The sequence below is a fragment of the Neoarius graeffei genome, chromosome 4 (genome assembly GCF_027579695.1).
Source record: "Neoarius graeffei isolate fNeoGra1 chromosome 4, fNeoGra1.pri, whole genome shotgun sequence".
NCBI classification, from domain to species: domain Eukaryota; kingdom Metazoa; phylum Chordata; class Actinopteri; order Siluriformes; family Ariidae; genus Neoarius; species Neoarius graeffei.
This window is the reverse complement of record NC_083572.1, coordinates 49,331,498-49,355,821: the sequence shown is the minus strand read 5'-3', so window position 1 is coordinate 49,355,821 and position 24,324 is coordinate 49,331,498. Positions and strand designations below refer to the sequence as shown.

At 41.2% G+C, this 24,324-nt stretch overlaps 1 protein-coding gene across 1 annotated transcript in view; it reads left to right on the top strand.

Moving 5' to 3' along the window:
- Nucleotides 1-24,324, top strand: part of cacna2d2a (calcium channel, voltage-dependent, alpha 2/delta subunit 2a) — a 697,573-nt gene that overhangs the window by 195,116 nt on the left and 478,133 nt on the right. Inside the window, exon 3 of the mRNA XM_060919306.1 lies at nucleotides 13,313-13,429. Within this exon, the coding sequence (XP_060775289.1) occupies nucleotides 13,313-13,429 (117 nt within the window). The remainder of the gene's footprint in view (nucleotides 1-13,312; nucleotides 13,430-24,324) is intronic.

The window sequence follows — 24,324 nt, the reverse complement described above, 5'->3', positions numbered from 1 at the left end:
TTCTGGGTTATCGAAGTGAATATTAAAATCTCCGACAAATAAAGCTTTATCTAAGGAAAAAACCAGATCTGAGATAAAATCTGCAAATTCAGAAAGAAACTCAGAATATGGCCCCGGGGGCCTGTAAATAATAAGCAATGGAATTAACTGGGTAGACTTATTTTTCGAGGCTACATACATTATATGAGTATGAAGAACTTCAAATGTATTACATTTATAACCAGGTTTTTGTGTTATACCTAGATAATCATTATAAATAACCGCAACGCCTCCTCCTCTGCCAGTTAGACGAGGCTGGTGTATATAACTGTATCCAGGAGGACTCGCTTCATTTAATGCTATATATTCATTTGGCTTGATCCATGTTTCAGTTAAACAAAGTACATTAAACTCCTGATCAGTAATGAGTTCATTAACCATTAGCGCTTTAGATGTAAGAGATCTAATATTTAATAGCCCCACCTTTAGATCAAAGGTGCTGGCAGCGGCATACAGTCAGTATGATCTAATTTTATATTGATTAGGTTACTGGAACAAACTCTCTGAAAATTTCTACCTTTTTGTTGAGCCCGGGGAACAGACACAGTCTCAATGTAGTGGACCCTGAGTGACGACTCTGTGCAGCTAGTAGACAGTCGGTTTAGCCTGTTTGTCTGCTCCTGGCCTTGGCTCTGGATTGTCAGGAATTAACTAGGCCTGTCCTGAGACTATGACCTATGCTGCAGGAAATGAGAGCAGCACCTTCCCGAGTGGGATGGATACCGTCCTGCCCTAACAGGCCAGCAGTGCCCTCAAAATTAGCCCAATTATCTATAAAGCCCACACTGTTTTCAGAGCACCACCTGGACAGCCAGCAGTTCAGCGACCATAACCTGCTGTAAGCTACATCGCCATGCCACATTGGGATGGGGCCAGAGCATACTACAGCATCGGACATCGCCTTCGCTAATTTAAACACCTCTACAAAGTTACTCTTAGTAACCTCAGACTGATGAAGGCATATATCATTAGCTCCTGCATGGATAACTATCTTTGAGAACCTGTGCTTGCCTAGGACCCTAAGATTACCTGCTATGTCCGGCACCCTGGCTCCCGGTATACACCTGACTAAAGCTGCTGGTGCCCCTAAAGGCCGAGCTAATTTCACGTGCCGTATGATAGAGTCCCCTATAACCAGAGCTCTTTCAGGTTTCTCAGCGGGTGCATCACTAAGGAGAGCAAACCTGTTCGACACGTGACGTGGAGAGGAGTGGTGCTCCCGTGGGCGAGCCTCAGCGGTAGCTTTGGCTCTATGCTTATGCCGCCGAGCCGTCACCCATTCGCCCCGCTGTAAGGGCTCTAATGCCGGAGTTGGGGGATTACTAACTCCACCTAGGGCATCCAGACTTTCCTCTACAGAAACTACACTGTTCTCATGCTCACTGACCTTCTTTAAAGCCTGGACACGCGCTTCTAGCACTGTAATCTTCTCTGTCAGAGAGCTAACTAATCTGCACTTATCACAAATAAAGCTATCACTAGCGACAGAGGAAGAATGACTAAACATCCTGCACTCAGCACACTCAACAGGCTGAAGGTGTGCCATGATGAAAAGATTCACGTACCTTAATCAAAGATCTGTTGATATTAAAGCAGATCCTGTCCTGATTTGTGGTTGATATGCACAGTTCCAAGGCTATCCAGGAGCATATAAAAGCATATAACCAATCTTAAAAATTGGAATGTAAAGTTTCATGCCCTTAATAAATATATATATATATATATATATATATATATATATATATATATATATATATATATATATATATGTATGTATGTATGTATGTATGTAATTTGAATATCTGAACAGTATGAATGTTCTATGTATATCCATGTGTGTAACAAATGAAAGAAAAAAAAAACAACAAAATGTGTCTTAATGAGGTTTTGGATGATCAGATCAATGATATTCCCTGAAGTGATGAAGGTGGTGGAGTGCTGTCTATCATGCAGGAGCAAAAGCTCTCATAGTTGTTCAGATGGATTGAGATGTGGTGACTGTAAAGACCATAGCATATGATTTACAGCATTTATAAACTCCATTTGGTGCCCTTGTGGATGGGGTGGAGTCATCCTGGAAGAGACCACTCCCATCAGGATATATTTTCAATCCATCATAAGATAAAGGTGGACAGTCAGAATAACTTTGTACTGATTTGCAGTATGGGGATGAGTGGCCCTCTAGACTAACCCCAGTTCTGCTTGGTGGACTGTTTCTAAACTAACACTGATCCTGACACTAGCTAATACACTCAATACTCTACAGTGTCTTGCAAAAGTATTCATCCCCCTTGGTGTTTGTCCTGTTTTGTCACATCACAAGCTGGAATTAAAATGGATTGGCGGGGGTAGCACCATTTGATTTACACAACATGCCTACGACTTTAAAGGTGAAAATCGTTGTTTTATCATGACACAAACAACAATGAAGATGAAAAAACAGAAATCTGGAGTGTACATAGGTATTCACTCCCCAAAGTCAATACTTTGTAGAGCTACGTTTTGCTGCAATTCCAGTTGCAAGTCTCTTGGGGTATGTCTCTATTAGCTTAACACATCTAGCCACTGGGATTTTTGCCCATTCCTCAAGGCAAAACTGCTCCAACTCCTTCATGTTAGATGGGTTGTGTTGGTGTACAGCAATCTTCAAGTTATGCCACAGATTCTCAATTGGATTGAGGTCTGGGCTTTGACGAGGCCATTCCAAGACATTTAAATGTTTCCCTTTGAACCACTCCAGTGTAGCTTTAGCAGCAGGTTTAGGGTCATTGTCCTGCTGGACAAGCATCACATCATCCAACCTTTTTATTTATTTATTTATTTATTTATTTATTTTTTGCTTAAGTACGTACTTACATTTTACCCCAAAAGGCTGAAGCACACACATTAAAGAATATTATTTATATTACATTTTATATTAACTATATTATAGAAGACTATTAATTCAGAAACAAATTAGAAATCATTCGGGGGGGAGAAAAAGCAGGATGTGGAAAAACGGGAGGCTTGTTGCCAGTTATTTGTTAGTCGTTTATGTATTTTGTGCATATTTAACAGATTCCTCATCCCTGGACTAGGGGGTAGAAGTGGGAGTCCCTTGGGCACAGCAGGCTGATGTTGACTACAGAGTGCATTGCTGAGTCAGGACAGGAGAAAGCAGGCCTCTTGCCTTTAATCAAATTAAATCATGCCAAGTGCTTGAGCCCTAAATCCATCCTCTGTCGTCACCATCATACTTCATCTCCCTTTTTTTATACCTCCACTCCGAAGGACTATACTCTGTCCATCCGTATCTCCGTATTTCCGTCCGTCCGAAACACCCTTTTTCTCAGCAACCACAAATCATAACCACTTGGTACCAAACTTCAGCTTGGGATTCTATACCGTGCATACCGTTTTCAGGTCTGTCGCACATCGACTTCCTGTTTACCGACTGAATGTATTTACGAAACATATAGGGTGGATTTTGATGCTAATTTAAGAAGCAAAATGCTGTTTCAAAATGACAGTTTACCAGGATGCTGTTTGAAATCCCTGGGGAGAGACACTGCTCTTTACTTACCTGTTTCAGGGTTAATTATTTGTTGAAGTCAACATTCATAATAAGTGTCCTATTCCTTCGATTGCTTGCATTCTGATATAAGCGAGAGCAGGGGGATACGTAAGTGAGCAGGAGCTCACAGTTGGTCTTGTTTTTGTAGAAGTAGCTCTTCCCATATTAGGCACATTTTAAGAATTATAGCGGAGAAGAGTTCCATACTTAAGAGAATATGGTAATGCATCAACCTGATTTTTGATGGCTTTCGCGACCGTACACCGTCCGTATGCACGTACGAACAAAGTACATGAACCACCACAGGGAACCTGGTCATAAGTGCAAGGCAATATATCTCATAAACACTTGACCACTGGACAACAAAAGTTATATCTTTATTTACATAAGATAGATGGGATTTTATCCAGCGCTTATTTTTAATTTGCTTTCTAAAAAAAGTTATCTATTTGTCATGTCACTACAGTGACGTGGCCTTCCTGTTGCCTTCTACTGGATTATTATATAGGTTTTCTCCTCTCAACCATTCACACCTATGGGCAGTTAACCTAAGTGCATGTCTTTAACCTGGAGGGAAACCGGAGCACCCGAAGGAAACCCACACATGCCCCTTTTCCACCAAAGCAGTTCCAGGGCTGGCTCGGGGCCAGTGCTTAGTTTGGAACCGGGTTTTCTGTTTCCACTGACAAAGAACTGGCTCTGGGGCCAGAAAAACCGGTTCCAGGCTAGCACCAACTCTTTGCTGGGCCAGAGGAAAGAACCGCTTATGTCAGCAGGGGGGCGGAGTTGTTAAGACCAACAACAATAACAAGACCGTGAAAGATCGCCATTTTTAAGCGACGAGAAGCAGCAGCTGTACAAACGCGAAGTCATCCATTATTATTATTGTTGTTGTTGTTGCTGCTACTGCTTCTTCCGTGTTGTTTTTGCTTCGATATTTGCGCCAAGGTTTATGCAAGCATAGCAACGTAACTGACGTATACAACGACGTAATGACGTGGCTTCCCTTAGCACCGCGAGCTATGGAAAAGCAAACTGGTTCTCAGCTGGCTCGCAAGTTGAACGAGTTGTGAACCAGCACCAGCACTGGCCCCGAACCAGCTCTGGAACTGATTTGGTGGAAAAGGGGTAACAGACACGAGGAACATGCAAACTCCACACAGAAAGGCCCCTGTTGGCCACAAGGTTAAAATCTGGAACCTTCTTGCTGTGAGGCAACAGTGCTAACCACTACACCACCATGCTGACTTTTAAAAAAATAATGTGGAATTATTTACAACCCCAATTCCAAAAAAGTTGGGACGCTGTGTAAACTGTAAATAAAAACAGAATGTGATAATTTGCAAATCATGGAAACCCTATATTTAATTGAAAGTAGTACAGACACAGCATATCAGCTGTTGAAACTGAGAAATTTTATTGTTTTTTGTAAAATTTATGCCAATTCTGAATTCACTGTCAGCAACACGTTTAAAAAAAGTTGGGACAGTGGTATGTTTACCACTGTGTTGCATCACCTCTACTTTTAACTACACTCTATAAATGTTTGGGAACTGAGGAGAATAATTGCTGTAGTTTTGAAAGAGAAATGTTGTCCCATTCTTACTTGATATACAGCTTCAGTTACTCAACAGTTTGGGGTCTCCTTCGCTTCGTAATGTGCCAAATGTTTTAAATGGGAGACAGGTCTGGACTGTAGGCAGGCCAGTTTAGCACCTGGACTCTTACGACGGAGCCATTCAGTTTTAACGTGCAGAAAGCAGTTTGACATTGTCTTGCTGAAAGATGGAAGACCTTCCCTGAAAAAGATTTTGTCTGGATGGCAGCATATTGCTCTGAAACGTGTATATATCATTCAGCATTAATGATGCCTTCCCAGATGTACAAGCTCCCCATGTCATGCGCACTACTAATGCACTCTCATACCATCACAGATGCTGGCTTTTGAACTGTGCACTGATAACAAGCCGGATGGTCCCTCTCCTCTTTAGCCTGGAGGACGTGGTGTCCATGATTTCTAAAAAGAATTTCTACTTTTGATTTGTCAAACCTCAGGACAATTTTCCACTTCGCCTCAGTCCATCGTAAAAGAGCTCGGGCCCAGAGAAGGTGGCGGTGTTTCTGGATACTGTTTATATATGGTTTTAACTTGTCTTCAACTTGTTCAGTATCATGCTTGCTGAATGGAATATATCCAAAATACCACTCAACGCCAGCCAATATTATTTAAATATGTCACTCAGATCTGTGATGTATTTGATATGAAAAATGAGTTTTTCAACACAACAAGATAAACTTCATATCTTAAAACCAACATGTGATGTTCTTTTTATTATAGACACAGACAAAGTACCCAAATTTATCAAAACAATATCAATTTCCTCACGAGTGACGATATTTGAAAATATGTTTATATGTTACTAATATCCCGGATGTAGTTCGTATGAAAAATACGAGTGGTGTATTTTGCAGGGAAACACTCGTGTCCATATAATTCCATACAATAAGATGGTTATTTACAACCCCGATTCCAAAAAAGTTGGGACAAAGTACAAATTGTAAATAAAAACGGAATGCAACGATGTGGAAGTTTCAAAATTCCATATTTTATTCAGAATAGAACATAGATGACATATCAAATGTTTAAACTGAGAAAATGTATCATTTAAAGAGAAAAATTAGGTGATTTTAAATTTCATGACAACAACACATCTCAAAAAAGTTGGGACAAGGCCATGTTTACCACTGTGAGACATCCCCTTTTCTCTTTACAACAGTCTGTAAATGTCTGGGGACTGAGGAGACAAGTTGCTCAAGTTTAGGGATAGGAATGTTAACCCATTCTTGTCTAATGTAGGATTCTAGTTGCTCAACTGTCTTAGGTCTTTTTTGTTGTATCTTCCGTTTTATGATGCGCCAAATGTTTTCTATGGGTGAAAGATCTGGACTGCAGGCTGGCCAGTTCAGTACCCGGACCCTTCTTCTATGCAGCCATGATGCTGTAATTGATGCAGTATGTGGTTTGGCATTGTCATGTTGGAAAATGCAAGGTCTTCCCTGAAAGAGACGTCATCTGGATGGGAGCATATGTTGCTCTAGAACCTGGATATACCTTTCAGCATTGATGGTGTCTTTCCAGATGTGTAAGCTACCCATGCCACACGCACTAATGCAACCCCATACCATCAGAGATGCAGGCTTCTGAACTGAGCGCTGATAACAACTTGGGTCGTCCTTCTCCTCTTTAGTCCGAATGACACGGCATCCCTGATTTCCATAAAGAACTTCAAATTTTGATTCGTCTGACCACAGAACAGTTTTCCACTTTGCCACAGTCCATTTTAAATGAGCCTTGGCCCAGAGAAGACGTCTGTGCTTCTGGATCATGTTTAGATACGGCTTCTTCTTTGAACTATAGAGTTTTAGCTGGCAACGGCGGATGGCACGGTGAATTGTGTTCACAGATAATGTTCTCTGGAAATATTCCTGAGCCCATTTTGTGATTTCCAATACAGAAGCATGCCTGTATGTGATGCAGTGCCGTCTAAGGGCCCGAAGATCACGGGCACCCAGTATGGTTTTCCGGCCTTGACCCTTAGGCACAGAGATTCTTCCAGATTCTCTGAATCTTTTGATGATATTATGCACTGTAGATGATGATGTGTTCAAACTCTTTGCAATTTTACACTGTCGAACTCCTTTCTGATATTGCTCCACTATTTGTCGGCGCAGAATTAGGGGGATTGGTGATCCTCTTCCCATCTTTACTTCTGAGAGCCGCTGCCACTCCAAGATGCTCTTTTTATACCCAGTCATGTTAATGACCTATTGCCAATTGACCTAATGAGTTGCAGTTTGGTTCTTCAGCTGTTCCTTTTTTGTACCTTTCACTTTTCCAGCCTCTTATTGCCCCTGTCCCAACTTTTTTGAGATGTGTTGCTGTCATGAAATTTCAAATGAGCCAATATTTGGCATGAAATTTCAAAATGTCTCACTTTCGACATTTGATATGTTGTCTATGTTCTATTGTGAATACAATATAAGTTTTTGAGATTTGTAAATTATTGCATTCCGTTTTTATTTACAATTTGTACTTTGTCCCAACTTTTTTGGAATCGGGGTTATAGTTACCAGACTAAGAGTAGTAATAATAATAATAAAAAGTAGTTGGTCAATGTTTCAGCAATTAACTCTGGGGTTCTCTCCTCTGTTCATGTGAAATACAGTGTATTATGTAAGTCTCACTATAGACCTTTGTTTTTAACCACACGTTTTTCGAGCAGAAGAGTTGTATTTATTTGCAGTGTCATCAGTAGTTTCATATAACTGCATTTTCCTGATTCTGAAAACCCTTATCAAAAAGAAGTATACTTCAAGTTCATTAAGTATACTTAAGTAAAGTTAAAGTATATTTCATTAAGTATACTGATATCAATGTACTTACAGTATACTTGTAAGTAAACTAATCTAATACTTCTTGGGACTAAATTGGCCCACTTTTAGTTTATAAAAAAAGTATACTTTAAGTCTAAGAGAAGTAAACTCTGAGTATACAACTCGTATTTTTTATTTTGCACTGCAAGTATACCACAAGTAAACTTATATACTAATAGTTTACTAGTTTTATACTTGTCCACGCTTTAGTTTACAAAAGTATACTTCATAGTATACTGGAAATATACTATGAGTTTATTTGTTTTATACTTCTAGTCCACTTTTTAGTTTACTAAAGTATACTTTGGAGTATACTGGAAATATACTACTGGTTTACTTGTTGACCACAACTTATGGTACATGTAGGTTAAAAAGATGGGATTTAAAACATGCTACCGTATATCACAAAGAAGTCAATATGCATGAAAAAGAAGTATTTTATAGGCTACTATCAAAAGGATAAGCACAACTACAGGGCAAGTACACTTAAACATAAGGCACAAATATTTTAATACTTTATTGCACTTTCGTTAAATATATCTTGATCAAAAGTTTAAGTATAAGCTTAATATACGTAGACTTTTCTATGTACTTTTCAATATAAGCCAAGTATACTTCTGTATAACTTTATTAAGTACATCTCTGATAAGTAAATAAAAAGTAAACTGAAAGCATACTCTCTTATTTTTAGTTTAAAAGAAGTATACTAGAAGCACACTTGAATAAACTTCTTTTTTGTAAGGGAAGATTAGTGTGAACAGATTTCAGACAATCAATCCACCTAGTTAAAAAGTTTCTCCCAAGAGACAGCAGCTCGCACCTCAGCTAATGGGTGGGGTTCCGGAGGTGGTGGGATTTGGAAAGGGTAGCGTGCGCTGTATTATTAAAGTGTGTCACACCACTGCGAAAACATATGTACTAAATTAAAACTTAAAAACTTTTGTCACTAAGGAGTCCATCCATCCATCCATCCATCCATCCATCCATCCATCCATTATCTGTAGCCACTTATCCTATCCTACAGGGTCGCAGGCAAGCTGGAGCCTATCCCACCTGACTACGGGCGAGAGGCGGGGTACACCCTGGACAAGTCACCAGGTCATCTCATTGCAGGGCTGACACATATACCCCTTTTCCACCAAATCAGTTTCAGGGCTGGTTCGGGGCCAGTGCTGGTGCTGGTTCACAACTCGTTCAACTTGTGAACCAGCTGAGAACCAGTTTGCTTTTCCATAGCTCGGGGTGCTAAGGGGAGCCACGTCATTATGTCACCGTATACGTCAGTTACGTTGCTGCGTTTGCATAAACCTTGGCACGAACATCGAAGCAACAACGACACGGAGAAGAAGAAGAAGCAGCAACAACAACAATAATGGATGACTGCTGCTTTACTGCATCCATGATATCTCGGTGCTTATTTAAAAATGGCGCCCTCTCGCGGTCTTGCTATTGTTGTCGGTCTTAACAACTCCGCCCCCCTGCTGACGTAAGCAGTTCTTTCCTCTAACCCAGCAAAGAGCTGGTGCTACCCTGGAACTGTTTTTTCTGGCCCAGAGCCAGTTCTTCGTCAGTGGAAACAGAAAACCCGGTTCCAAGCTAAGCACTGGCCCCGAACCAGCCCTGGAACTGATTTAGTGGAAAAGGGGTAATAGACACAGACAACCAACCATTCACACCTACAGTCAATTTAGAGTCACCAGTTAGCCTAACCTGCATGCCTTTGGACTGTGGGGGAAACCGGAGCACCCGGAGGAAACCCACACAGACACGGGGAGAACATGCAAACTCTACACAGAAAGGCCCTCGCTGGCCGCTGGGCTCGAACCCAGGACCTTCTTCACTAAGGAGTCGGTTTTTGTTTTCTTTTTCTGATTGTTTAAACTGCTTGTTGAGAGGAATCTACAAATTAAAAAGACTAATAGCCAAGACAGGAAATCTGCATGTGCCATGTACTCAGTTACAGTAGTGCTTGAAAGTTTGTGAAACCTTTTAGAATTTTCTAGATTTATAGTGCCTTGAAAAAGTATTCATACCCCTTGAACTTTTTCACATTTTTCCACCTTACAACCACAAACTTAAAAGTTTTTTTTATTGAGATTTTATGTGATAGACCGACACAGAGTAGCACATAATTGTGAAATGAAACGAAAATTATAAATGGTCTTCAAAATTTTAAACAAATAAAAATCTGAAAAATGTGGTGTGCATGAGTATTCAGCCCCCTGTACTCTGATACCTCTAAATACAATCCAGTGCAATCAATTGGCTTCAGAAGTCATCTAATTAGTTAATAGAGTCCTACTGTGTGTAATTTACTCTCAGCATAAATACACTTGTTCTGTGAAGGCCTCAGTGGTTTGTTAGAGAACACTGAAGAACAAACAGCATCATGAAGACCAAAGAACTCACCAGACAGGTCAGGGATAAAGTTCTGGGGAAGTTTAAAGCAGGGTTAGGTTATAAAAAAATATCCCAAGCTCTGAACATCTCAAGAAGCACTGTTCTATCCATCATTCAAAAATGGAAAAAGTATGGCACAACTGCAAACCTACCAAGACATGGCCGTCCACCTAAACTGACAGAGCGAGCAAGGAGAGCACTGGTCAGAGAAGCAGCCAAGAGGCCCATGATCACTCTGGAGGAGCTGCAGAAATCCACAGCTCAGGTGGGAGAATCTGTGCACAGGACAACTATAAGTCGTACACTCCACAAATCTGGCCTTTTTGGAAGAATGGCAAGAAGAAAGCCATTGTTGAAAGACAGGCATAAGAAGCCATGTAGGGGACACAGCAAACATGTGGAAGAAGGTGCTTTGGTCAGATGAGACCAAAGTTGAACTTTTTGGCCTAAATGCAAAGTGCTGTTTGTGGCGGAAAACTAACACTGCTTATCACCCTGCACACACCATCCCCACTGTGAAACATGGTGGTGGCAGCATCATGCTATGGGGATGCTTTTCTTCAGCAGGGACAGGGAAGCTGGTCAGAGTTGATGGGAAGATGGATGGAGCTAAATACAGGACAATCCTGGAAGAAAACCTGTTGGAGGCTGCAAAAGACTTGAGACTGGGAAGGAGATTCACCTTCCAGCAAGACAATGACCCTAAACATACAGCCAGAGCTACAATGGAATGGTTTAGATCAAAGAATATTCATGTGTTAGATTGGCCCAGTCAAAGTCCAGACCTAAATCCCGTTGAGCATCTGTGGCAAGACTTGAAAATTGCCATTCACAGACGCTCTCCATCCAGTCTGGCTGAGCTTGAGCTATTTTGCAAAGAAGAATGGGCAAAAATTTCAGTGTCTAGATGTGCAAAGCTGGTAGAGACATACGGTACCACAAAAGACTTGCAGCTGTAATTGCAGCAAAAGGTGGCTCTACAAAGTATTGATGCAGGGGGGCTGAATACTAATGCACATCACATTTTTCAGATTTTTATTTGTTTAAAAATTTGAAGACCATTTATCATTTTCGTTTCACTTCACTATTATGTGCTACTCTGTGTTGGTCTATCACATAAAATCTCAATAAAACACTTTTAAGTTCGTGGTTGTAAGGTGGAAAAATGTGAAAAAGTTCAAGGGGTATGAATACTTTTTCAAGGCACTGTATGCATAAATATGACCTAAAACATCATCAGATTTTCACACAAGTCCTAAAAGTAAATAAAGAGAACCCAGTTAAACAAATGAGACAAAAATATTGGTCATTTATTTATTGAGGAAAATGATCCAATATTACATATCTGTGAGTGGCAAAAGTATGTGAACCTCTAGGATTAGCAGTTAATTTGAAGGTGAAATTAGAGTCAGGTGTTTTCAATCAATGGGATGACAATCAGGTATGAGTGGGCACCCTGTTTTATTTAAAGAACAGGGATCTATCAAAGTCTGATCTTCACAACACATGTTTGTGGAAGTGTATCATGACACGAACAAAGGAGATTTCTGAGGACCTCAGAAAAAGTGTTGTTGATGCTCATCAGGCTGGAAAAGGTTACAAAACCATCTCTAAAGAGTTTGGACTCCAGCAATCCACAGTCAGACAGATTGTGTACAAATGGAGGAAATTCAAGACCATTGTTACCCTCCCCAGGAGTGGTCGACCAACAAAGATCACTCCAAGAGCAAGGAGTGTAATAGTCAGCGAGGTCACAAAGGACCCCAGGGTAACTTCTAAGCAACCGAAGGCCTCTCTCACACTGGCTAATGTTAATGTTCATGAGTCCACCATCAGGAGAACACTGAACAACAATGGTGTGCATGGCAGGGTTGCAAGGAGAAAGCCACTGCTCTCCAAAAAGAACATTGCTGCTCATCTGCAGTTTGCTAAAGATCATGTGGACAAGTCAGAAGGCTATTGGAAAAAAATGTTTTGTGGATGGATGAGACCAAAATAGAACTTTTTGGTTTAAATGAGAAGCGTTATGTTTGGAAAAAAGGAAAACACTGCATTCCAACATAAGAACCTTATCCCGTCTGTGAAACATGGTGGTGGTAGTGTCATGGTTTGGGCTTGTTTTGCTGCATCTGGGCCAGGACAGCTTGCCATCATTGATGGAACAATGAATTCTGAATTATACCAGCGAATTCTGAAGGAAAATGTCAGGACATCTGTCCATGAACTGAATCTCAAGAGAAGGTGGGTCATGCAGCAAGACAACGACCCTAAGCTCACAAGTCGTTCTACCAAAGAATGGTTAAAGAAGAATAAAGTGAATGTTTTGGAATGGCCAAGTCAAAGTCCTGACCTTAATCCAATCGAAATGATGTAGGAGGACCTGAAGCGAGCAGTTCATGTGAGGAAACCCACCAACATCCCAGAGTTGAAGCTGTTCTGTACAGAGGAATGGGCTAAAATTCCTCCAAGCCGGTGTGCAGGACTGATCAACAGTTACCGGAAACGTTTAGTTGCAGTTATTGCTGCACGAGGGGGTCACACCAGATACTGAAAGCAACGGTTCATATACTTTTGCCACTCACAGATATGTAATATTGGATAATTTTCCTCAATAAATAAATGACCAAGTATAATATTTTTGTCTCATTTGTTTAACTGGGTTGTCTTTATCTATTTTTAGGACTTGTGTGAACATGTGATGATGTTTTAGGTCATATTTATGCAGAAATATAGACAATTCTAAAGGGTTCACAAACTTTCAAGCAGCACTGTATGAATTTGTCCACACCTGCCTTTATATTAATGTTTGTTATTTCAGCTGTTTGACTCCTAGGCTGCATGTTTGACTGACATCGGATGTCCTTTGCTTTTTGTGCCTTTATGCAGATTTACAACGAGAAGAAGAGTCAGTTTGATGTGAAGAGGAACTTTCCCAAGGACCTGGTGGACAGAGTGGCTAAAGACATTGCCAAGCTGCTCAACAGCAAACGCAAAGCGCTCGAGGTGAGAGACTCACAGCTGGACTGTTCCACACTGTAGCATACAGACCTGCGGCCTCGTCAGTATTCAAGAACATTTTCATTCGGCTTCTTTGTTGCTGCTTAAGCAGTTTTATCAGGGGAGCGACTGACTCAGAGTAAACCGTCCTTTCTGAAGGAGTTGACCTGTGAATATATTTCAGACAAAATTCTATTTTCTCTAATCTAATCCTCACATCCCTGTGTAGCTATAGCTCACTTTTCTTGATAGTTAAATCTCTTCCTGAGGAGTGCATTGTGAAAAGCTGATAAAACATTTTTTTAATCGAAAATAAAATGTTTAGGGTCGAGAAATAATAATATTTCATTCATAGCTACATAAACCTATCAGTAATCCCACAGCCATGCACCTGGTATGTTCAGCCAAAGATGAACATAGTTCACGACTCTTATCATGACATTAAAATTGAAGATTGATCCTCTGTCTCTTCCAATAAGACAAAATTGGATTTTTAAAAAGCATATTATCGATGCCCACGGTGTTGTATTAGCCTGCTTAACTAAGCAGGTAATGAGATCGCTTTGCTCTAGACTGCTCTCGTTAAAAATCTGCAGGAGATCTCCACACCCCCTACACATAACGTTAGATTACTGAATCAGTTTCCGCAACTGGTGACAATACACGGTTTGTCTTACTAAAGATATGAGTCATGTATTATGTGACCAGATGTTCATATTATTCCCAGTCAAGTAGATTTTACTTCATGCATACAGTACCAGTCAAAAGTTTGGACACCCCTACTCATTCATAGGGTTTTCTCTATTTTGATTATTTTCTACGTTGTAGAACAATACTGAAGTCATCAAAACTATGAAATAACATCTGGAACATATGGAATGATGTGGTAAACAAAAAAGTGTTAAAAAAAAGTCATATTTTAGATTCTTCAGTGTAGCCGGCGTTTACCTTGATAACACTTTGCACACTATTGGCATTATCTTAACCATCTTCATGAGGTAGTCACCTGGAATGCTTTTCAATTAACAGGTGCCTCGTCAAAAGTTAATGAGTGCAATTTCTTGCATTTTTAATGCGTTTGGGACCAAACAGTAAATAATAAAAATACAGTAAATAGCCCTATTCCACACCGCAACTGTAGTAATCCATATTATGTCAAGAAGCGCTCAACTAAGTAAAGAGAAACGACATCCGTCATTACTTTATGATGATGATGATGATGCCCTTTATTGTCACTAGTTACATGTACCAGCGAAATTAGCCGTCAACCTGTCCGTACATATACAACATACAATTGATATAGGGTAGACAGGACAGGAAGACAGGGATGAAGATAAAAAGGAAACACAACATGAGGAGAGATAAGGAAAAAAAGAACACCCCCCCCCCCCCCCCCCCCCCATGCTCCTGTCAGGAGTACAGTGTGGGAACATTAAAAAACCTTTGCACATAAGCACACAACAACACAAGTACACTTTAAACACGGGACTTGAGGGGGGGAATCAGGGGTAGGGGGGAGGGGAGGAGGTAATCCAGCGCAAGCAAGCACTTTAAGACATGAAGTGACTTTTAATTCATAAAAATAAAGACAAACATTGAATTAGAAGGTGTGTCCAAACTTTTGACTGGTACTGTGTAACATTATCAATCCAAGGTGAATTGTTTGCAATTGCAATTTCATAGTTACCTGTTTTTGCATTTTTTATTTAACAGTTATTCCACGAAATCGAGTCGTACATGAGCTGATAGCCGACGAGGCACGTAGCCCCGAGTTGGCTATAAGCCGTGTACGACGAGATTGAGTGAAATAACTTTGATTCTATCCACATTCACTGGATTTTGAGAAACGGAGCATTTTTATTTTTGCAAATTCGATAAATAAAAACTTTATACAAAACGCCCGACAAAAGCATTTCTGCTCAGAATGTGAACAAATCAGCGAAATGACCGTAACAATATGTGAAAAATGCGATAATACAAATTCTTGAAAAGTAAAAAAAAGATATATTCTTACCATCAAATACTTTCATGTATTTCGTTACTTTTTTTTTGTATTTTGGGGGTTTTTGTTTTCGAATAGTTTTTATTTCGTCCTTGGTCGGTTCAGTAACACGCTCCGCCATTTTGTTTTTCTCTATTCACGGTATATGAGCTGATAGCCTAGTAGTAGAGTAGCCAATCAGAGTGCATTATTGCTTATATACAGTGAATGTGGATAGAATACCATCAGTTATTGGCTACAAATCATCATTTACATGAGTTAAATATCACTGGAATCACATTTTCACACATGCCAGGTGTGCCATTGCCAATATTTCCAAAACAAAAAGCTTGGGATACCTTTCACACAGCGAAGAGTGTAACTGTTATCTAATGCTATTGACCACAGTTTTCATCAGTTCTCAATGAATCATACTTCAGATGTATGCATTAAATACAAAGTAAGATGACGTGAACTGCTGTTGATATGGGATAATGAGACATGCACAGTCAAGTGCGATATAATAGATATGTTTTTATTTTCATTGCGTATATGAGAAGGTCACTGCAAAAGGTATCCGGTTATTTAGCACAGAAGTCTTTTAGGACAAGTTCTAAAGTCTCTTATGACTCTATGTTCACAACTCTGGATTATGGTTACAGTAATCGAAAAAATACTCATCTTGATATAGGAAGGGGTTTATTATGACTGCTTAAGCTAGTATCTCACTGGGCTGCGACAAATTGCGAACGTCATTCGCGAGAGAGTTTCAAAAGTGTCCTGAAACATTTGCGGGGCTTCTCAATTTCTTCGCATGAGTCGCAAAGTGTCGCTCCTTTGTCGCTGAAAGTTTGAATGTGTTAAAAAAATTTGTGTGACAAAATTTCTGTCAAAATAGCCGCAAATGTGTCGCTGGTGTTGCAAAGCCGTCACGAACCCTTCTTAAGTCAATTTCCGTGAGACAGGAAGTGCGAGTGTATCTCACTGGGCCGCGACAGCCTGCGACTAGTTGGAGACACAACAATTGCGATAAAATATGCGAATATCAATTCAGTGTGATTCCAAGTGAAAACTGTCGCTAATTCGCATATTTTATCGCAATTGTTGTGTCTCCAACTAGTCGCAGGCTGTCGCAGCCCAGTGAGATACTACCCTTAGGGACTGGAAGCCGGAATTTCTGCTCCTGTGCATGTTAAGGATCAGTTGTTGATCCCTGAAACGTGGACTGAAAATCCGATTCTTTGGTGTCTTTGGATATTTGTAGTTAAGCCATAACAAATCTTGAATTGTGGGCACCTTCATAGATAAGTTCAGTCACTTCTGATCATATCACAAATTCAACTGACTGTCAATAAATATGCATTTATTGAATTAATTTACCGGGGGATTATGTCCCTTGTCCTGCTTGACAACGTGTTTTGCCGACTAAGAAGTAACCAACAGTTGTGATATGTAAACAAACGAAAGAAACTGCCACTAAAGCATCCTAGAACGAATGGCAATGAAATAAAAGTGCAATATAAACGTTCAGGAATGACAAAACAACCAAAATTAATATCTCAATTGTTTATAATACAGCAATCGTGAAGCAAGAAGATGATGAAGAGATTACGCAAAGATGTAAGGGTTGTTTAATCAAGACAAGTCTCGAAGCTGTGGCTAGTTTACAGGGAAATTCACTTTGTTGCAGCATGTTTATATTTGAATTCAATATTTCTTTTTTTGTTCAATGCTATCAACCACTAAAAAATTGTAGTGCACAGATTAGACAATTCACACAAGTTGATCAGATCAAGAACAGCTTACACTTTATTTAAAGAAGAAGAAGCCTTTTTATTTGTCACATGCACACTGAAATTCATCCTCTGCATTTAACCCATCTGAAGCAGTGAACACACACAAGTGCGCAATAAGCACACACACATACTCAGAGCAGTGGGCAGCCATGGTACAGCACCCGGGGAGCAGTTGGGGATTAGGTGTCTTGCCCGATGTTAACCTAACTACATGTCTTTGGACCAGAGGTGGACAGTAACGAAGTACATTTACTTGAGTACTGTACTTGAGTACACTTTTTGAGTATCTGTACTTCACTTGAGTATAAATTTTTTTGGCAACTTATTACTTTAAAGTGCATATCCTGGACCAAATTCAGGTTTTTTATATGAAAGTATGTCCCTTTACACACTCATCCAGAAGGGTAATTTTGCACAAGGCCATCTGTCTACAGCAGAAAAAAATAAAATAACAAAACACGTCTGGAAAAATCCCAAGGGAGTCTGGAGCCAGATTCGTGATGTCACCTGCGGAAGCGCCAGCAGGCTGTGAGAGCTTGCATGGTTTCAGTGCACAGTCTGTGTAGACCAAGTTTAGCAGCTAGTGATTTTGCATTGAAATATGGAATTGTCACCTGAGCGCAATGTGGGAAACGATGAGTACTAATCCCATCAAGATTGGTGTTGCTACACCCTCCTACAATACATCTGTTAACCATTTTAATAATTACGTGATAACGTTGAAGAAATTTGCAGAAAACCACCAGGTCGTTTTCTCATAAATAAACCAGCGCTGACGTAGGATTCAGAAGGAGGCGTCCCGCACGTGACATCACGAAAATCAATGTTTCCCGGGAAATCCAAATGCCAAGTTTTTTCAGAGGCGGACCAATTCGCCTCAAATGGCTTGATTTCAACTGAATTTTTCTGGTATTGAGCAAGGTAAAAAAAATTGCAGAGGATGCAGAATGTGACAGATATTTGACCAAAGTTTAATATAAAATAGGAGAATTACATTGATCTGCTCCTGAACTTATCCGTGATATGCACTTTAATTTCACTACATTTGAAAGGCAAATATCGTACTTTTCACTCCACTACATTTCTATCAAGGTCCTCGTTACTCGTTACTATGAAGCAGCTTTGAAAGTGGATGTTTTTTTTCTTTTCTTTTCTAAAACGTGATTGTTTTTTTTTTGCAGGTGACACTGAGAGCCGATCAGTAATCACTAGGGTCACATCACATCCATAGACTATAAAATCAAGTTCAGTGATTTCTCAGCAGCGTTATTTAACATGATCAGTTGATGGCAGAATGGAAGGAGGCAGTTCTTTTGGGGAATACACGTACTCATGGCTATAGCTAGAACCCATGTTTCAGTTTTCTGAAAGGAATAAAGAGTTGTTTTGTTTTACATGTTTGCTTTGTTTGCCTAAAACGAACCACATCACGGCCTACAAAAACTCACCATCCATCCTGCAGAAGCATATTGAGGTCTGTAAACGTTTTGTTCTAAGAGAAATCTTGCAATGAAGTTGTCTGTGCTTTTAGAGCTAGCGATAATGTTGCAATAGCTATGCATTCTGGTTAGTCAAATGACTTTCTATGGATTTGCCCGCCAAGTTGCCATCGCCTTGTCCACGGCTAACGCTAACACATAGCTAATTAACTCGGACATTGTTAGTTAGCATGTAAAAACAGATTTACGCTAACATGAATAGTGTCATCTTTTCTGAAGTGCTTTCGGAAATGTTTTAGCATCATCTTGCCAAATAAACAAAATGTAGAAATCTTTCTTTTCTAGTAACATTAGCTACCCAATATGATTTTTGAGTTTGAAAAGAGTTTGCTAGCATGTCAGGTGAAGCTTCACCGTCTAGCTAACTTAATGTTAAACCACCATGATTCCACAGGCAGATTCATCTCATCTCATTATCTCTAGCCACTTTATCCTGTTCTACAGGGTCGCAGGCAAGCTGGAGCCTATCCCAGCTGACTACGGGCGAGAGGTGGGGTACACCCTGGACAAGTCGCCAGGTCATCACAGGGCTGACACATAGACACAGACAACCATTCACACTCACATTCACACCTACGGTCAATTTAGAGCCACCAGTTAACCTAACCTGCATGTCTTTGGACTGTGGGGGAAACCGGAGCACCCGGAGGAAACCCACGCGGACACGGGGAGAACATGCAAACTCCACACAGAAAGGCCCTCGCCGGCCACGGGACTCGAACCCGGACCTTCTTGCTGTGAGGCGACAGCGCTAACCACTACACCACCGTGCCACCCCACGCAGATTCATACGTGCATGAATACATACACTTGCGCACGTGAGACCTGTGAGATATAGCCTATCAGTAATCACTAGGGTCAGGTCATGTCCATAGACTGGATACAATCAAGATCAATGATTTCTCCGCAGTATTGTACTAGTCAGTCACAGCAAATTGTTGTAATTTTTTTGTTTTGATGTCAGATGATGGTCTTGCATTTTTTTTTTTTTGTCTTACTTAAAGCACTGTTTCTGTTGGGCAGTTATTAAGCTAGAGGTGTGGACCTGGGTTTTAATCAGGTTGGATTGTCCTTTTTATTTTCTGAGCAAGCTGCATTTACAGCTCTTCCACTGTCTTCCTGATTAACATACACATACTGTACACGTGTGCACACTCTGCCAGAGCTGGGTCAGAACACTACCATGCTGCTTTGTGGGGGTGGGGAGGAGTGTTACAATTAAAAAAATAAAAATAAAATTAAATAACAGTGGCGGGCGGCACGGTGGTGTAGTGGTTAGCGCTGTCGCCTCACAGCAAGAAGGACCGGGTTCGATCCCCGTGGCCGGCGAGGGCCTTTCTGTGCGGAGTTTGCATGTTCTCCCCGTGTCCGCGTGGGTTTCCTCCAGGTGCTCCGGTTTCCCCCACAGTCCAAAGACATGCAGGTTAGGCTAACTGGTGACTCTAAATTGACCGTAGGTGTGAATGTGAGTGTGAATGGTTGTCTGTGTCTATGGCTACGTTTACATTAGACCGTATCTGTCTCGTTTTCTTCGCGGATGCACTGTCCGTTTACATTAAACCGCCTGGAAAAGCCGGGAAACGGGAATCCGCCAGCGTCCACGTATTCAATCTAGATCGTATCTGTTCCGGTGCTGTGTAAACATTGAGATACGCGAATACGCTGTGCTGAGCTCTAGCTGGCGTCCTCATTGGACAACGTCACTGTGACATCCACCTTCCTGATTCGCTAGCGTTGGTCATGTGACGCGACTGCTGAAAAACGGCGTGGACTTCCGCCTTGTATCACCTTTCATTAAAGAGTATAAAAGTATGAAAATACTGCAAATACTGATGCAAATACTGCCCATTGTGTAGTTATGATTGTCTTTAGGCTTGCCATCCTTCCACTTGCAAGTAGTAAGTGATATGCGCTGGGATCACACACACAGCGGCTCAGTCCCGAATCGTGGCTTGTGCACTTCACTCGCGCGCTGTGTGAGCTGCGCAGGGCCGGAGTGCGCACCCTCCAGAGGGCACTCGCTGTTCAGGGCGGAGTGATTTGGAGCGCAGGATGCCTGCGGAGCCGAGCGTATCCGTGTATTGGTGTTGCTGTGTGCACGGCTAACGGTTTTAGTGTAAACGCGAATCGTTTTAAGAACATTAATCTGATGATCCGCTGATTCTAATAATATTTATTTATTATATGTAATAAATGTAAACGTAGCCTATGTGTCAGCCCTGTGATGACCTGGCGACTTGTCCAGGGTGTACCCGCCTTTCGCCCGTAGTCAGCTGGGATAGGCTCCAGCTTGCCTGCGACCCTGTAGAACAGGATAAAGCAGCTAGAGATAATGAGATGAGATGAATAACAATGGCTGTTTTTCAGTTCAGTTGTGTTTCATTTTGTAGCATTCTACAGGTTCTACAAGCTAGTCAGTAAATCCAGTAGGTTGTTTCAGAGGCGTTAGGTTTTGTAAGTGTTGTGTCAATAATACAACAATGCGTTGACAGAAAATGTACTCTTAATACTTAAGTAGTTTTAAAAGCAAGCACTTCAGTACTTTAACTTAAGTAAAAATTTGACTGGACAACTTTCACTTGTATCGGAGTAACATTTGACCAGCGGGATCTGTACTTTCACTTAAGTAATGAAGTTGGGGACTTTGTCCACCTCTGCTTTGGACTGTGGTTCCCCCGCAGTCCAAAGTAGAGGTGGACAAAGTACCGGAGCACCCGGAGGAAACCCACACAGACACGGGGAGAACATGCAAACTCCACACAGAAAGTTCCCCATCAGCTGCTGGGCTCGAACCCAGAACCTTCTTGCTGTGAGGCGACAGTGCTAACCACTACACCACCGTGCCACCCTTGTAGTAAAGTGTGTTTTTGCATCAATGTGATAGATGGCAAAAAAATTCACTTCTCTAATCCCATTGTTTTCTTTTAATTGAGCCCTCGGTGAACAGAAATGGATGTATATACACTATGATATCCATTGTAGTGTGGAAATGCATCTCTAGCCATGGTCAGCGCATGTGCAAGAAGTGGACTGTGTCAGGGTACGTGCTGTGTTAAATCATTTGGAGGGAGGATCGGTGACTAACATACGGGCCACATCAAACATGGTGCTTTCAAGATGGCGGAGTGGGGAAATACAATCGCTCGTTTCTGATCAGAATCTCAGCAACTTTCATAAAAAATCCATCTTTAAACATGATCAGTAAGTATTCATAATAAAGATTAAGTGTTCTTGGCTCTTGTGCTAAAGAACTTAGAGTTGTGCTAAGAGACTTTTGATTTGCACTAAAAGACTTTTGTGATAAATAACCATAAACCATTGCAAAACACTCAGTGCGTTTACATGCACATAGAGAAAATCGAATTTCTGCCGTAGCTCGACTGAAATCTCATCTCATCTCATTATCTCTAGCCGCTTTATCCTGTTCTACAGGGTCGCAGGCAAGCTGGAGCCTATCCCAGCTGACTACGGGCGAAAGGCGGGGTACACCCTGGACAAGTCGCCAGGTCATCACAGGGCTGACACATAGACACAGACAACCATTCACATTCACACCTACGCTCAATTTAGAGTCACCAGTTAACCTAACCTGCATGTCTTTGGACTGTGGGGGAAACCGGAGCACCCGGAGGAAACCCACGCGGACACGGGGAGAACATGCAAACTCCACACGGAAAGGCCCTCGCCGGCCACGGGGCTCGAACCCAGACCTTCTTGCTGTGAGGCGACAGCGCTAACCACTACACCACCATGCCGCCCTCAACTGAAATCGAAGTTCTAAATGCCATGGAAACACCTTAGCTCGGCTGAAATCGAACCGAACTGGATTTCTCGTAATCGAGCTACGCGACCTAGATTATGCGATTGTAGCCGAGCTACTTAGTGCATGTAAACCCTATCAAGCTACGTAGTCGAGCTACTTACTTCAGCACTGCCCCTTCCGGAAGTGACGAGTGACGAGACCACAAGCGGGAAACACAACAGCCTCGGTCGGCATGACAACAGTAGTAGTAGCGAGCAGCAGAAGAGAACGAACGAACACGGAACTGATAACTTTGTTTATACTCTTGAATAGCTCTTCATGACGACAACCAGAAGTGTACCAACACGATGGGGCGTGTAGCGCCACCTGTGGCTTGGGTGCACAATGTACCTCACACAATAGCTCGATTTCCTTGTGTGCATGTAGGATTGGATTTCTCTAGCAACCCTGCTAGGACCCTTAGCTCGATTACTGACAGTAGCTCGATTTGGATGTGCATGTAAACGTACTGACTGTGATTTTGGTGTTGATTTGCCAGTCTATGTCGAACCTAAAGTTCCTGACTAAGGCAAGCAGGTTTTGAGTTGAAATATCCTGGTACTTAACAGAAAACACAATGCCATCTGTCCTCACAAAAAAGGTCCCCGAACCACCAGCTGCAAAGCAAAAAAAAAGAAAAAGATCCACCTCCATATTTTAGAGTGTGTATCACGCAGTCCCGTTTTGTCCCCAAACATGCTGATAGTGTGCATGACCAAAATGATTACAACAATAAATACACAAGGTTAAATGTAGTTCTAATGACCTTGCATTGTGTGAAATGCTCTCAGGAAGAGTTTTTTTTTCTTGCAACCCTTCCAAGTAATTCATTGTTATGAAAGTAGCATTTAACAGTGGGTGGACACTGCGCTCATGGGACCAAATTTCCAAGTGATTCAGACGTGCAAAACATTTTGTTATGGCTCTAATTGTGCTGAATGGCATTTGTACCTACTTTTATAAATCCCATTTTGCAAATGCACAGACACATGCTCCTTCCCTCACACGCGCCTCACATTTGCCACACAAATTTGTGTTTAGCTAATAGCCATTCAGTTGGATATTAAGAGGTTGACCTAGGGTGCTGCAAAAAGTAAAACGTTCGCAGTGTTCTGTGACCCTGTGGCAAAAAAAAAACAAAACAGCTTGTGGGTCAGAGGGGGCAAGCAAACAGATGGGCAGCAATCCAGCAAATTACATCTGAATTCCACATTGCTGTGCAGAATGCAACAAAGCACCTATCATCAAACTTGACTGAGTTAGTCAAAGTGCGTGTCATTTGCAAAGAACAAGAAATTGCGTCTGTGTCTAAAACAGAAGGCAGTTATTTCATGAGTCATAAGGTAATACTTCAGCGTCTACCAGAAAGGAAACAGAGCCGGGCTTTAAAGGCAGCATACACCGATCAGCCATAACATTAAAGGAGAACCGAAGTCATTTTTAAACTTGCTTTATTTCTTAATTAACGTGGTATTCAATTACGTTTTCTGTTTTAGTAACCTTATGTCGTGACTCGTATTGGCAACTAATTGCAATTAAATATTTTACTTATCGGCCTATTTGGTTTTTAGCCGTGTTGAATTTAGTTAGTTTGGTCCACAGCAGATGTCGCTTATCCGCGCGATCTTCACGAGGCTTGTGCGAGACTTCGAAACGTGAAGTGTCAGCCAGGTGTCAGTACCGCCACTATCAGGGATCCCAGACGTCCGCTATTTAGCGGAATTCCGCTATTTTCTAGCGAAAGTGTTTTTTTTTTTAAATCTCTTGTATATCCATTAAAAATATGTTTAAGTAAAATGACCAGCAGAATACGTTCTGATTTG